This window comes from Phacochoerus africanus, chromosome 14, assembly GCF_016906955.1.
Source record: "Phacochoerus africanus isolate WHEZ1 chromosome 14, ROS_Pafr_v1, whole genome shotgun sequence".
Classification (NCBI taxonomy): domain Eukaryota; kingdom Metazoa; phylum Chordata; class Mammalia; order Artiodactyla; family Suidae; genus Phacochoerus; species Phacochoerus africanus.
Window position 1 is genome coordinate 44,275,792 of NC_062557.1, and position 14,040 is coordinate 44,289,831.

General features: G+C 49.2%; 2 protein-coding genes across 9 annotated transcripts; one reads left to right on the top strand and one right to left on the bottom strand.

Moving 5' to 3' along the window:
* Positions 1 to 894: 894 nt before the first annotated feature.
* TMEM97 (transmembrane protein 97) lies at positions 895 to 6,297 on the top strand. Its single transcript, XM_047758111.1, has 3 exons — positions 895 to 1,128; positions 4,158 to 4,302; positions 4,955 to 6,297. Exons 1-3 carry the CDS (start codon positions 1,000 to 1,002, stop codon positions 5,212 to 5,214), a joined length of 534 nt encoding a protein of 177 aa, XP_047614067.1. The 5' UTR covers positions 895 to 999; the 3' UTR covers positions 5,215 to 6,297.
* A 361-nt stretch (positions 6,298 to 6,658) lies between these two features.
* Positions 6,659 to 14,037, bottom strand: IFT20 (intraflagellar transport 20). 8 transcript variants are annotated; one of them, XM_047759376.1, is made up of 7 exons: positions 13,880 to 14,037; positions 10,742 to 10,826; positions 10,102 to 10,316; positions 9,815 to 9,943; positions 8,717 to 8,802; positions 7,569 to 7,672; positions 6,659 to 7,116 (listed from the first exon to the last, which is right to left on the bottom strand). In XM_047759376.1, exons 3-7 carry the CDS (start codon positions 10,175 to 10,177, stop codon positions 7,035 to 7,037), a joined length of 477 nt encoding a protein of 158 aa, XP_047615332.1. In that variant the 5' UTR covers positions 10,178 to 10,316; positions 10,742 to 10,826; positions 13,880 to 14,037; the 3' UTR covers positions 6,659 to 7,034. The 8 variants fall into 8 exon arrangements, with proteins under 8 accessions (XP_047615332.1, XP_047615333.1, XP_047615328.1 ...); XM_047759377.1 differs by having other exon boundaries at positions 6,659 to 6,931; positions 10,102 to 10,337; XM_047759372.1 differs by having other exon boundaries at positions 10,102 to 10,337.
* Between the last annotated feature and the right edge of the window lie 3 nt (positions 14,038 to 14,040).

Genomic DNA, 14,040 nt, shown 5'->3' on the forward strand with positions numbered 1-14,040 from the left:
CATTTCATCGGACTGCCTACTAGACAGTCTTTTTTGCGTAGCTGTTACAGAGGCTGCTCAGGGACAACCTGGCCAGAACCACATTACACTCTCTTCAACTCACCTCTCCTCTACCTCCCTCTTCTGAGTGAATGGCAGCCCCCCTTCCCCATCCTGTTCCAGGGCAGACCTGGAATAATTTAAGATCAATATTTACAGAATGAATAAACGAACCCTTGAGCCTCCCTCCTTCTCCTCAGCCTACCACCAATACTTGTCAATTTTACCTCCTGCTATATCCCTGTGCTTCTTTCTTAATCGAGGCTAGCTGCCCTCTAGGCATCCTCCGGAAGGCTTCCAGGACCCTCAACTCCTGCCAGGGCAGTATTCGTGCCCTCTGTCCCCACGGCCTGTGACTGCCGCCACGGCACGGACCACCACTCAGTGTCGGCCGGCCCTGATGGGTGACACCCCACTGCACTGGGAACTCTATCCCCATAAAGCGCCCACAGCAGGGCACACCGGAGGTGCTCAACAAGCACTACATGGATGGAGCAAAGTAACAGAGGAGTAATAAGCGAAAGGGCCACGCAGGGGATCCTCCGCGGAGCGCAGCGGACACGCGGTCGCGGGAAGAAGGCCAGAGGTCCCAGCAGCGTTCAAGGCCGCGCAGGGTATACTCCACGTACCCCTCCCGGTTCCACGCTGCGGCCGAGAAGCCCCGCCCCCACCTCACGCGGCTCTCCCGGCGACCAATAGAAAAGGTCCCCGGGCCCCCTCTGGGGACGCTGCGGGGCCGCGCACGGCTTCTCAGCCAATGGGAACGGCCGGCCTCGTCCTCACGGCCGGGCGGGGCGCTGTCCCGGGACTGCGGGGGCGTGGGTGTGTACCCACGGAGTGTTTCTGTACCCACGGAGTGTTTCTGTACCCACGGAGTGTTTCTGTACCCACGGAGTGTTTCTGTACCCACAGAGCTTTCCTGCGAGCATATCCTCGGCTCCCATCGGGCGCAGCCGACGGATGATGGGGCGTCTGGGTGTCCGGCGCGGCCTGGAGTGGTTGCTGGGCTTCTACTTCCTCTCCCACATCCCCGTCACCCTGCTCGTGGATATGCAGGCATTGCTGCCACCCGATCTCTACCCCGTCGAGGTGAGGGCGCCGTCGGTCCTGGCCGCCAGTCGCCGAAATTGGGGCCTCTCGGCGCAGTGGTTGCTCCGGCGTCTCCGTGGCCTCCCCTGCTGGGGCCTCGCTGTCAGGGTTCCCTTCCGCATTTCCCTCCCGCCGGCACTGCGGCCCTTCCTTACCCTTCGACTCGACTTCTTCCTCGGGGTTTTCTTTGTCTTCCAGCCGCTCTCCCCGAGGCTCCTGGGGGCAGACACCTTGCTCCTTTTAACTACGGTCCCCCTGGGTTTGTTGAGGCTCTCACACCCCAGCTCTGGTCAGTTGTCAATATTTGAGGGAAGTGGCCGAATTAACCAGTGTCTGAATCACACGCTGGATTTGTGTGTGTGGTTTTTTTTTTGCTTTTCAGGGCCGCACACCCGGCATATGGAGTTTCCCAGGCTAGGGGTGCGATCGGAGCTGTTGCCGCGGGCCTACACCACAGCCACAGCAACGCCAGATCTGAGCTGCGTCTGCGACCCACACCACAGCTTATGGCAATGCCAGATCCTTAACCCACTGAGCGAGGCCAGGGATTGAACCTGCATCCTCATGGTTCCTAGTGGGATTCCTTTCTGATGAGCCACAACAGGAACTTCTGGATTTGTTTTAAAGTTGTGTTTTCTTGGGAGAGCTGTAAAAATGCAGGCTAATCCCAAAGAAATAATACAAGTAAAATTAGACCCATTTAAAGGACATTCGCAGACCGTCCTTAGCAACTTCAAAAGCTTTACCCTTTCAAATTGGTCTTTAATTGGGTTTGAGGAAGAATGATCACCTGAGTAGAAATAGGCGGAAGCCCCATTTCCTGGTTGTTGGAGAACATTCTCCATTCCAAACTTTGCTTTAATGCTTTTTATTTCTTCACTTTTATTTTCATGTCTGGACCCTGTAACCTTCTATCACAGAATTCCAGTCCTTGGTTCCCTGCTTTTCCAATCTGTAGAATTGTGAGCAAGGGTGACTTGTCTACCAAAAGACTTGGTTTTGCCACTGATTCTCCCTAAATGCTTTTTCTCTGCAGAGCAGCGGTTCTTAACCTGAGAGCCACAAACCTCTAAAGGGGTATGCAAAATTGTGTGCAGCTGGTGTTTTCTGTAGCTTCCATCAACTTTTCCAGGGGTCTGACCCTCCCAAAAAGTTACAGACATAGTGTGGTGTGTCTGTAGCTCCGACCCCTAAACTGGGAAGATCTCTGACCGACCTTTTCCTGGGAAAAGTGTGGGTTGTGTGTGGCAAGAGCACTGGAACGCAGTCTGGGAACTTGGACCAAGAACCAGTTGAGTGTCTTGGGCAAGTCAGAGCTGTGTAGCTTCAGCTGTCAAGTAAGAGTTGAGTTAAATAACAAGCTCAGGAGTTCCCATTGTGGCGCAGTGGTTAACGAATCTGACTAGGAACCATGAGGTTGCGGGTTCGATTCCTGGCCTTGCTCAGTGGGTTAAGGATCGGGCATTGCCATGAGCTGTGGTGTAGGTCACAGACGCAGCTCGGATCCCATGTTGCTGTGGCTCTGGCATAGGCTGGTGGCTACAGCTCCGATTAGACCTCTAGCCTGGAAACCTCCATATGCCGCCGGAGTGGCCCTAGAAAAGGCAAAAAGACAAAAAACAAGCTCAAACATACACAATGTGCATTAGTTTCCTATTGCTCCTGTAACATTACAAAAACTAAAATGGCTTAAAACAACATGAGCAGTTCCTGTTGTGGCTCAGCAGGGTATGAACCTGACTAGTATCGTGAGGATGCGGGTTCGATCCCTGACCTCTCTTAGTGGGTTAAGAATCAGGCGTTGCTGTGATCTGTAATGTAGGTCGTAGAGGAGACTTGGATCCTGTGTTTCTTTGGCTGTGGTGTAGGCCAGCAGCTGCAGCTCCAATTTGACCCCTAGCCTGGGAACTTGAACATGCTGCAGGTGCAGCCCTAAAAAACAAACAAAAAAAGCAGGGAAAGTATCTTTGGATTTTCCATTGTAATAGGAAGTTGTCTTGATTTGTCATATTTGGCTTTGAAGGCACCATCTCTGAGTTAAACTCAACTACGTAGTGTGGAGAGCCCTTAGGCTTTGGGCTCTTTAATGAGCACAAAAAGGGCAGCCTTAACTCCCCTGCCCCCCTCCCCCCACCATGGCAGTGTCACCATGGATCCGCGTCTTTTTTGTGTGTCTTTTTAGGGCTACACCCACGGCACATGGAGGTTCCCAGGCTAGGGGTCAAATCAGAGCTGTAGCCGCTGGCCTACGCCACAGCCGCAGCCAGGCCAGATATGAGCCGCAACTGTGACCTACCTCACGGCAGCTCTGCATCTTTTGATTTGATGTGTACGAAGGTGGGGCCCAAGCTAGAGATGAGACCACTCACTCTTGACAGCCTAGAAGCTATATAGTTTGTGGTTTGGGGCAGTTTTTCTACAAATATCCTCTGGTCTCCTAAAACGGGGAAATAAATACTTTAGAATGGGTTGGGGGGGGGGGGTTAAGAATGATCAGGAGCTTGAGATTTGGAGATTACCTAATTATCTAAAATTGCATCCTCACAGACATTAGGTTTATCTCCTCCCCCCACCCCACCCCCCAAAAAAGGAAATTCATTTCTGTGTTTGAGGAAATCTAGCCCTCGGAGCTTGCTGTGCTGTTGCTGGTGTGAAAGAACCAATGTCAGAATGGCTTTTACACGTGATTTCTTTACAAAGGTTATTGTTGGCAGATGTCAAGTCTGTGTGTTCATTCAGCAAACCAAGAGCCTACTAAGTGCCAGGTACTGTTGCTCTTGACAGTAGGCAGCACAACTGCACATGTGTTATCGCTGAGTCACAGGCAAATGCTTGGTAGCACACAGGCTGGAAGAGCTGAGCAGAACGAACACCTGAGTGAGTTTTTATCTAGGCTGCATCTCAAAAGCCAGCGGGGGTGTGCCTGAAGCCAAGGGGGCTGGATACTGAGGGGCTCTTCCAGTGGGTTGGAGCTGCCGAGCCTGACCTGCCAGGTGGCTGCATTCATCGTGATCCCCATCTTTCCCCAGCTGAGAAACCTGTGCAAGTGGTATACCCAGGAGTTCAAAGACACTCTGCTCCAGAGCCCCCCAGCGTGGTTTAAGGCCTTCCTGTTTTGCGAGCTTGTGTTTCAGCTGCCTTTCTTTCCCTTTGCAACATATGCCTTTTTCAAAGGTTAGTAAATGGTGGGGAAATCCCATTTTTGCCCTGAAACCAGGTCCCAGGGATCTTTTGGGAAAGTTTCACCAACAGAGAGGGAGGAGTCTCTGTATGGTGTGTGAGGCGATACAGGACCTGATGGGCCGGGCTGGGAGAGATCTTGCCAGGAAACATTGATGTGGCCGAGCCTGGTGTCTGTGGTCGGCTGGACGTCCCTCATACACAAGAATCTGAGGCTGCTTTAAAGATTGGACTTGCTCCTTTCAGTTTCCCCCACAGAATTTTTGTGGGTTGCCTTTTGTTTTTCTGCTTTGGGTCGTGTCATAGTGGCTTATAAGCGGCAGCATCAAGCTGATTCCTGAAGCTTAACTTTCAAGTGCATTTTAGACCAGCCGGTTTAATGGGTAATGGCCATTTTACTGCCCTCGAGTTTTCCTGGATTAAGTTCCGCCCCCCACCCTGCTCTTTAGCAGTCCCTGCGCTGGGACTCCAGCTGTCACGTGCGTGTGCACACTGGACACTGTTAATCGCACCAAGTTTTCCATTTGTTTCCACCTGGGAAAGGAGGCAGAATGACCGAGCCAGAGGGAGCCCGCAGAGGGGGTGGAGGCTCTTGGGGAGCTCGGAGCAGATCTAACCCTTGTCTCTTTTCCTCCCCTGACCTCAGGAGGCTGCAAGTGGATCCGCACCCCTGCAATCATCTACTCAGTTCACACCATGACTACTCTGATTCCAATCCTCTCTACATTTCTGTTCGAGGATTTCTCCAAAGCCAGTTGTTTCAAAGGACAAGGACCTACGACTTTCCACGAACGACTATTCCTTCTGTCTGTTTACATCCCCTACTTTCTCATCCCTCTCGTGCTTCTGCTTTTCATGTTGCGGAACCCCTACTACAAGTCTGAGGAGAAAAGAAAGAAAAAATGAGAGAAATAACCATGGGCCCAGCGGAAAAGTGCCCAGAGGGCGGTTTCCTGTTGGACCCAGTATCAGAAAACCTGTTCAGAACCCATGTTTTCAGTAGTATTTGAAACACACCAGCAGCAACACACATGAGCAGGACACTGGCGGGGGGCACATCAAACCTTCACCTTCCAAGGGCGCTGGCACAGACTCATCACCTGAGGATGGGCAGAGGGCTGTGGGCTAGGGTATAGGGAAGTGCCAAAGCCCTCACCGTGTCCCTGTGCTCCACTGCAGGAATACTAAAAGCAGGAGAGACCAGGAACTAGATAAACTTCCAAGAAACATATTTGGCATCTTTGGCGTGTTCATGAGTCACGTGACCCACAGTACATGTGCGACTAAGCCTTTGACTCACAATTTGCCTCAGCACAGCACTGATCAGCAAAATGAATAGTGGGACACCGCGGGCCATTTGTAGGTTTGCAATTATGGTTCCGTAATATTCACTAAAAACTTCCTTGCCCCCAGCCCTAGGTGGGGGGAGATACCCTATAAGCGGTTGAAACTTAGCTTTCCTTAAAGTTCCTACCTGGCATGACTTTCAGAAGTGGGTCAAGCTGGAAGCTGTATTGTTTCTCTCTTAAACAGGTCGTCCCAGAAGAGGTTCTTGTAGTCTCCTAGTTTCTCCTCTTTCCATACCTTATTCTATTACTTTTTACAGACCACCGAACATTAAGTTCCTTTATTTCTGGTGTCTCAGACCTGAGCTGGAGTTGTGCTTCGTACGGGGTAACTTGAGCTCACCTCATAGTTGAGTAGTTCCTTCCCGTCTTGTTCTCGGAGGGGACGGGGACGGTGGCTGGGCATGGCAGCTGCAGCGCGTGCACACAGGTTCTCCTCACATGCCAGGACCGGGCATTCTGGTAGCTTGCTTTATGCTCGAGGCCAACTTAAAAGACTTGTGAACACACATGGGTAATGGTACACACTGGTCCTGGTTAGCCCCCCCTTTTTGCCTGTTTTGCTGACAAGCCCTAATGGTCTGATTGTTGGGAGTATTGTCTGATTTGTGTGTCTGGTCCAAATAAAAGTAGGTGCTGACCACTGCCTGGTTTGTTTTGTGACAAGAGGCTAGAGAGTCCAGGGTTTTCTTTTTTTTTTTTTTGCTATTTCTTGGGCCGCTCCCGCGGCATATGGAGGTTCCCAGGCTAGGGGTCGAATCGGAGCTGTAGCTGCCAGCCTACGCCAGAGCCACAGCAACGCAGGATCCGAGCCGCGTCTGCAACCTACACCACAGTTCACGGCAACACCGGATCGTCAACCCACTGAGCAAGGGCAGGGACCGAACCCGCAACCTCATGGTTCCTAGTCGGATTCGTTAACCACTGCGCCACAACGGGAACTCCCAGGGTTTTCTTAAAGAAAGGTTAAATGTACACCTCAGGGGCACTAGGAGATACATCAAGCCATTTGAAAACATTAATTTATTGCTTTGCCTTCCAAAGCTTTGCAAATTTACAAAAAAAAACAACCCCCAAAGTTTACAGGCTGCCAGGCTGCTCAGTTCAGACTGAAAATGCAAGAGGTGAGAACCTGGACCGCAATGGCTGCTGGGTGTTCACCTGCAGATACACACTGACATCTGGAAGAGGCTCCCCCAGATCTGTGTTACTGCCTTCAGAGATGCTGCATTCCTCACACCATCTCCCATGACACACTTGGGTCTTTAGTCAAGTCACTGGAATGGTACAAATGGTACAGAGGTCTTTTTGGTTTGGGTTGTGGAGTTTTTTTCCTTTTTTTTTTTTTTTTTGGTCCTCTTAGAAAATGAAATTTTTAGTTCATTTCTGAAAAATAAATTGGTCAATAAATTCATTTTGTTCTGCTTCTACTTTACACAAAGCTTCATATTCAACCCGATACCTGAAAAACAAAATTGTTAGAAGCCCTAAAAATGGATGAAATAAACCATGGGCTTAATTCTTCTAGAGAATACAGGTGATTTAGATGATTCCAAGAAATGGTGTGAGTTTAAAATGAAGTTAGTGAGGGCAAGAAAGAGAAATAAGAGGCAAAGCCCTACCAGGGGCCACTCATGAGAAGTCGCCAGCCCAGAGAGCCTGCCTTGCAGAGAGCCAGCCACCTCTGGACACTCGCTACCTGAGCTTTCATGCTCTTAAACCACTACGGGGTGTTTGCTATTAATACATTTTCATCCCATCAAATGTAATTTTATTTTTAAAATCCTTAAGTCAGGGTGACAAGACACTATTCCCGAGGGAACAACGACGAATAAGGACAAGAGGTGACCATTTAAGAAGGAAAAATAGAACGGCAGTTGAGTAAAGAACTTGCTTCACATCAAAACTTCTTACCTTTCAAGCTGCATTTTCTTTTCTGCTATTAGTGCCTGGAGTTGCTGCTGTTGGGCTTCTCTCTGCTTTGCTATAGATTTGAGCAAGTTCCGAGCACCAATGGCCTAGAAAAACACATTGCCAAAGAAGGTCCTGGCTTCATTAAAACCATCTTCAGGAGTTGCCGTTGTGGCTCAGCAGTCAACAAACCCGACTAGGAGCCATGAGGTTGTGGGTTTGATCCCTGGCCTCGCTCAGTGGGTTAAGGATCCAGCGTTGCCATGAGCTATGGTGTAGGTCACAGATGTGGCTCGGATCCTGTGTTGGAGCTACAGCTCTGATTCGACCCCTAGCCTGGGAACCTCCATATGCCATGGGTGCCGCCCTAAAAAAAACAAACAAAAAAAAACCCAAAACAAACAAACAAACAAACTAAAAAACCATCTTCAGCATTAAGCCCTCAACTGGGGAAGGCATACCTGGGGACTATCCCAGTGCCCAGCAGGGGAAAAGTTGAGCCCCAGAGCTTTCAGAATAAGTCAGAAGAGGATTAACCTGATTCCAAAGTGCCCATGGAGGAGTTCCCTGGAGGCAGGGGGGTTAAGGATCTAGCATTGTCACTGCTGTGGCTGCAGGGTTCAATCCCTGGCCCAGGAACTTCCATATGCCATGGGTGAGGCCAAAATAAATTTAAAAAGATAAGCAATGACTAAAAGTATACTGGCATATAAGGATTCAACAGCAGGTTAACTGGATCAGGAACTTTTCAAAAAAATTTTATTGGAGTATAGTTGAATCACAATGTTATATTAGTTTAGGTGTACAACAAAGTGGATCAGCTATACATACATATATATATATACCTCCCCTGTTTTCTTCTATACAGGTTGTTATAAACTATTGAGTTGATTTCCCTGAGCTCTACAGTAGGTTCCCATTAATCATTTATACAGAAGTGTGTATATGCTACTCTCATCAAGAATTTTTTTGAGGTATAAATAACATATTAGTTTCAGGTGTACAACATAATGTGATGTTTGTATAGGAATTGTTATTTAAAATCTTGTTTTAATTAAAGAACACCCCCCCAAAAGTCAAGCATGCAGAAGGATGAGAGGCTAGTGAGCCAGGGTTCCAGGACAAGATTAGACAAAACATGCTGATCTTACCTTCATCTTCTCATTTTCTGCTTCTTTTGCAAGTTGATCAACAAGCTCAATTAAACCACCAACTATTTTCTGAAACTGGCCGATTTCTTTGGGAGAAAGAACAAAAAAGTGTTTTATCTTCTCAGCATCACCACTCTCCCTCAGCATTCCATTGGTGTAGGAAGGCAGGGCTAACTGTCCCTTCTAATTTGTCAAAAAAAGTTTGGTATCTGCCACCCTTGGTCTGAACCTAGAGAAGGGCGGCTAGGTTCCCAGAGCTGGACTGGGACATACATGGATCTTGAGTCCCCACTGGCTCAGGACATGAACGCTGCCTCTAGACAAACCACAGATCAGACACCAGACCTCAGTTAACAGTCGGGTGGGGGCTTTCCTTCTGTGACAAGAACTATTAAAAAACTCAAAGCATTTAAGGACATAATCACCCATTTGCCTTTTTTCAAGGTCCCTGGGTGTGGTGGAACCCCATGTTACTTAAGAATAAACTAAGGCCCAGAGGGTAGAACAACATGAAGCTATGAGAAGACTGGCCAGAGAACCCAAGCTACCTTCACCAGTCAAACTCTCTGTATAGCCTATGGAGCCCCTGGGAGGCTCAGAAATTCCTGCCTAGCTCTGCTCCATATTCACTGCTTACTGCATGTGCCTGGCTGCTGGGACAGGAGCCATTCTGGCTATCTCAAGCTAAAAAAAAAAAAAAAAAAAAAAAAAAAAGAAGACTTCATTGAGTCTGTTGAACTGCCTTTAGAAACTCAGTTAATCAACTTTCACTCCAAATAATGGCAAGTCTGCCACCAAGAACACTATTTCTCCCAAGAAATCAAATCATAACTCCATTTCCCACCCCTAAGCCACAGTTCTGACGTTTTAAGGTTCTTGAGCTGGCAGATCTAAACAAACACCCTCCTCTCCCCATGGCAGTGTTTGTTTTGATTGGTGCTTGAGATTGCAGGAGAGCAGAAGAGGGCAGGCAGCCAAGGTGGGTAGCATATGGGATTCATAAAGGCCAGGGCCGAGAGCTGCAGTCAGGCATGGGGGTGGGGCACAGTTGGAAGAGCTCCAAGCTAAGGGCACCGTGTCTCCCCACACGACACTCACTGTCGACAAAGTCCTTGCACTCTTCTTTGAGCTCTATGGTCTGCTGGGTAACCTCTGGGTCCAACACCCGCAGCTTGTTCAGTTCATCAAAGTGCAGCCCTGCTTCACCCAGGATATCCTTGGCCATAGCTGTAAAGAAACCAGCCCCAATCCCGATCACTTCCCAGCCACCCAAGGAAATGCCTGCTTCCAGCCCAGCCCCAGTCCTGGCCCCGGACACCAGAGCGAGAAACCCAGAGGCTCCAAAGGCTTCCCCTTCCCTCTGCCTCCACCTCTCTGAGTCTCACCTGTTTCCCTTCCGGCTTCCCTAGAGAAGTTCTGCTCTGAAGGGGTGACAGTAGCAGCCAGGAGGAGGTATGTCATAGGAGCAAGGGTCAGGAAAGAATAAAGTCCGGTTGCTTGTCACAGGCATCGTTCACTGAACACACATTTCTTGAGTGCCTACTACATGCCAACACTGCTAGATGCTGGGGGCAAAGATGAGTGCAACATGGTGCCCGCCCTGGAGGAGCACAGAGTTTAGCTGGAGGAAGACAGACATATACACTGAAAAATCATACCATGTTAAGTGCGTTTACAGATACATCACTAAAGTGCTGGAGGAGACCAGAACAGCTAACTTGGGGTAAGGAAGTGATACATGAACTGAGTTGTGAGCCATAAGTATATTCACGTATCCCCAGTTATGAACCCAAAAGGACATAAAAGAGCTTTTCGAATGCAGTACTGGAACAATACGAAAAGCAACTAAAAGAGAAAATCTGAGTGAATTAAAAATTAGGGGTAAAAAAAAATAAGAAGCCAGGTGTAAGAATTTTGCCCCCAGTGTATGCCACAGGTACAATGGCCTGAACTGGGACCTAAAGTTGAGTCAGTCTTTTTCCAGCAGAAAACACAAAAAGGAATGACGTATCCACAAGAACATACCAAATACGGAGGTCAAGGAAAGGCATTCCGAGCAGAGAAAACAGCCTGGACAAGAGCATGAAGCCACTGGAAGGGCCTATCGGGCCTAGAAGATGAAAGGACAGAGGATGAAGCTGGAAAGCTTGATGGAACCAGATCAGAAAGACCCTCTATGCTAAGTTAAAGAGTTTGGGGTTTTTTTCCCAGAAGCAAGGGAACCAACAGAGATATCTTCTACCTTTCCAGGGCACCCTGAATTCCTGGTCCAAAAGATGCCTCAACTTTCTGGGAAGGAAACACTGATTTCCTTCTAATTCAAAAAGTTTAAGTAAGGGAGGGAAAAACACATCCAACACCGTGTGGTCCAACTTATACGCGTCTGGCTGTACATGACTGTGGTCCAGAGCCTTTAGCCTCACTGGAGTCCACTCAAGTAAGTAAGCTAGCATCTTCCTTTTAAAACATTTTGATCATCCAAAGCTTCCTTATAATTGGGCTTTTTAAAAAGCACTGTCACTTTTTTTTTTTGTCTTTTCTAGGGCCGCTCCCGCGGCATATGGAAGTTCCCAGGCTAGGGGTCCAATCGGAGCTGTAGCCGCCGGCCTACACAAGAGCCACAGCAACGCAGGATCTGAGCCACATCTGCAACCTACACCACAGCTCACGGCAATGCTGGATCCTTAACCCACTGAGCAAGGCCAGGGATCAAACCCGCAACCTCATGGTTCCTAGTCGGATTCGTTAACCACTGTGCCATGACAGGAACTCCATTAGGAACTGTAAACTTATCTTAAATATGTAACAAAAGATGTTAGAATAGGAGGCTCAGTTTTGCTTAGACCACAACACAAGTCAAGGTCTGGTGAAAGGCGCTGAGAGAAGCACATTAAAAAAATAAATAAAAATAGGAGTTCCCGTCGTGGCGCAGTGGTTAACGAATCCGACTAGGAACCATGAGGTTGCGGGTTCGATCCCTGCCCTTGCTCAGTGGGTTAACAATCCGGCGTTGCCGTGAGCTGTGGTGTAGTTTGCAGACGCGGCTCGGATCCCACGTTGCTGTGGCTCTGGCGTAGGCTGGTGGCTACAGCTCCGATTCGACCCCTAGCCTGGGAACCTCCATATGCCGCGGGAGCGGCCCAAAGAAATAGCAATAAAATAAATAAATAAAAAATAAAAAATAAAAAGAACTGTCTCCCCATTTGTCCTAGTTACACATATAGTCTGAACACTAACACCTAACAGGTGATTTACCAGACCAGCTGCTCTAGAAAGCTTCAAGTAATCTGCGCGCACAAAGGTGCTTCCACTTCCACTCCCTTCTAAGAGCGTGGATTTATTCACAAACATCTACTGAGTCCCTGCTCTGGGGATAAAGGAGTGAAGAAAATGCCTTAATTCTTTAGTTTCTGACCTCTGGACAGAAGGTCCAATCACAAACTGTGATCATGGTATGAGGAAAAGCACATGTTGCTATGTGAAGCCATAGCAGGAGGATATAATTCATATGTAAGCAAAATTACATAAAAATTTATACACAAAATTCTTCCAAAATGTGACATTTGGGAGTTCCTGTTGTGGCTCAGCGGGTTAAGAACCTGACGTTGTCTCTGTGAGGATGCAGGTTCGACCCCTGGCCTTGCTCAGTGAGTTAAGATCACAGATGCAGCCTGGATCCCATGTTGCCATGGCTGCAGGCATAGGCCTCAGCTGCAGCTCGGATTCCACCCCTAGCTCTGGGAACTTCCACATGCCACAGGTACAGCCATAGAAAGAAAAGAAGTGACACTTAAAATGAGACCTAAAGGATGTTCAAAAGCTTGCCAAGTGAAGCAAGGAGGAGGTATTCCAGGCAGAAGGGAAAGCTTGTGTGAAGACTGGAAGACTCTGAGGCTGTAAAAAATTTAACATGTTCCAAAAGCTGAAAGGCTAGTATGGTTGAAACACTGAGCAAGGGGGAGAGAATGAGATGGGGCAAGATGGGGAGGCTAGCACTGGATGATGAAGGGCTCTGAAAGCTGCGGTAATGAGCCTACATTATCTCATAAAGGTAGCCAGCGGATTCTCAGCAGAGTGGCATCATCAAATGTGGCGTTTGGAGATCAATGACCCAGGATGGAGAACGAGCTGGGGGGGAAAAGAGATGGGGCTACTCCTATGTGGTCATCACTGCTACCCTAGCATCTAGCATAGTGCCTGCACAGAACTTGCACTCAGCAAATGTTTGTGGTATGAACGACTGCTAAAACAGAGCAGACTAGGAGTTCCCATTGTGGCGCAGCAGAAACCAATCGGACTAGGAACCATGAGGTTGAGGGTTAGATCCCTGGCCCCTCTCATTGGGTTAAGGATCCCATGCGTTGAGGGTGTAGGTGGCAGATCCGATCTGGTGTGGCTGTGGCTATAGCTTCGATTCAACCCCTAGCCTGGGAATCTCCATATGCGGCGAGTACGGCCCTAAAAAGAGGCAAGAAAAACAAAAACCCCAGAGCAGGCTATTACAGTAACCAAGGCTTGGAGCTGAAGGAAAGTGTTCCGAATTGTTTGGTAAAGTCGAGTTGATAGGACTTAGTAAAGGATGAATGAAAGTAGGGGTTTGGAGAGGAGTGAAGGAGAGTCAGCTAAGATTCCCATACATCTGGCTTGAGCCAGATGTATGGCTGGAAGGGATGGTTGAATGAGATGGATCGGGCCTGAAGAAGTGGAGGGAGAGGGTTCGCAGCCAACTACCGGATTCTCTCCCAACTCCCACCGCACGCTCATCTGAGGAACACTGGGTATAAGGGCCGAATTGAGTTCCTTGAAGATGAGGAGGACGTCGCGCTCTCGTCCCCCCACCATCCCCACCACCACCCTGGCTCTGGCTCTACGCTGGCCGCTACCTCCACCCGCGCGGTGTGGAGAAAGTTAGGAAAAGCTGGGTGATGGGGCTGGTTGTCTTCACTACGTAAACTCCTTGAACTTATCTGAGCCGCAGTTTCCTCCTAGAAGGGTTGCGAGCGTCAAAGCGAAAAGCTCGAGGCCCAAGCCCGGGTAAAACCGCTCCCAGAGTCGGGAGGAATTCCCACGTTTCTTCCGCCCTGGGACTGCTTTTCCTCGGGGCGCGGGCCTGTCAGGCTCTTCCTGCCCCGGGCCCATCCCCGACCCGAAGTCACAGCCTACCTGTCCACCCCGCAGCGGCAGCGCCTGCGGCTCAGGCTGAGGTCCGCAGGCAACTCCCCTCTCGCGTCAGGGCAGCCGGTACCCAGCCAGCCAGCTTGCCTCAACCGCTGCCACGGCTACAAGACCTGTTTACGCCTAACGTCACTTCCGGGCACAGGAAG

What these genes read in the sequence shown, in the direction of transcription:
- TMEM97 (XM_047758111.1), top strand. Translation starts at nt 1,000, where the DNA reads ATGATGGGGCGTCTGGGTGTCCGGCGCGGCCTGGAGTGGTTGCTGGGC. An exon ending in CCGATCTCTACCCCGTCGAG is followed by an intron (nt 1,129 to 4,157) that starts GTGAGGGCGCCG and finishes ATCTTTCCCCAG; the next exon opens with CTGAGAAACCTGTGCAAGTG. An exon ending in AACATATGCCTTTTTCAAAG is followed by an intron (nt 4,303 to 4,954) that starts GTTAGTAAATGG and finishes CCCTGACCTCAG; the next exon opens with GAGGCTGCAAGTGGATCCGC.
- IFT20 (XM_047759375.1), bottom strand. Translation starts at nt 10,177, where the DNA reads ATGACATACCTCCTCCTGGCTGCTACTGTCACCCCTTCAGAGCAGAAC. An exon ending in CAGAAAATGAGAAGATGAAG is followed by an intron (nt 7,673 to 8,716) that starts GTAAGATCAGCA and finishes GTGTTTTTCTAG; the next exon opens with GCCATTGGTGCTCGGAACTT. An exon ending in AAGAAAATGCAGCTTGAAAG is followed by an intron (nt 7,117 to 7,568) that starts GTAAGAAGTTTT and finishes TTTGTTTTTCAG; the next exon opens with GTATCGGGTTGAATATGAAG.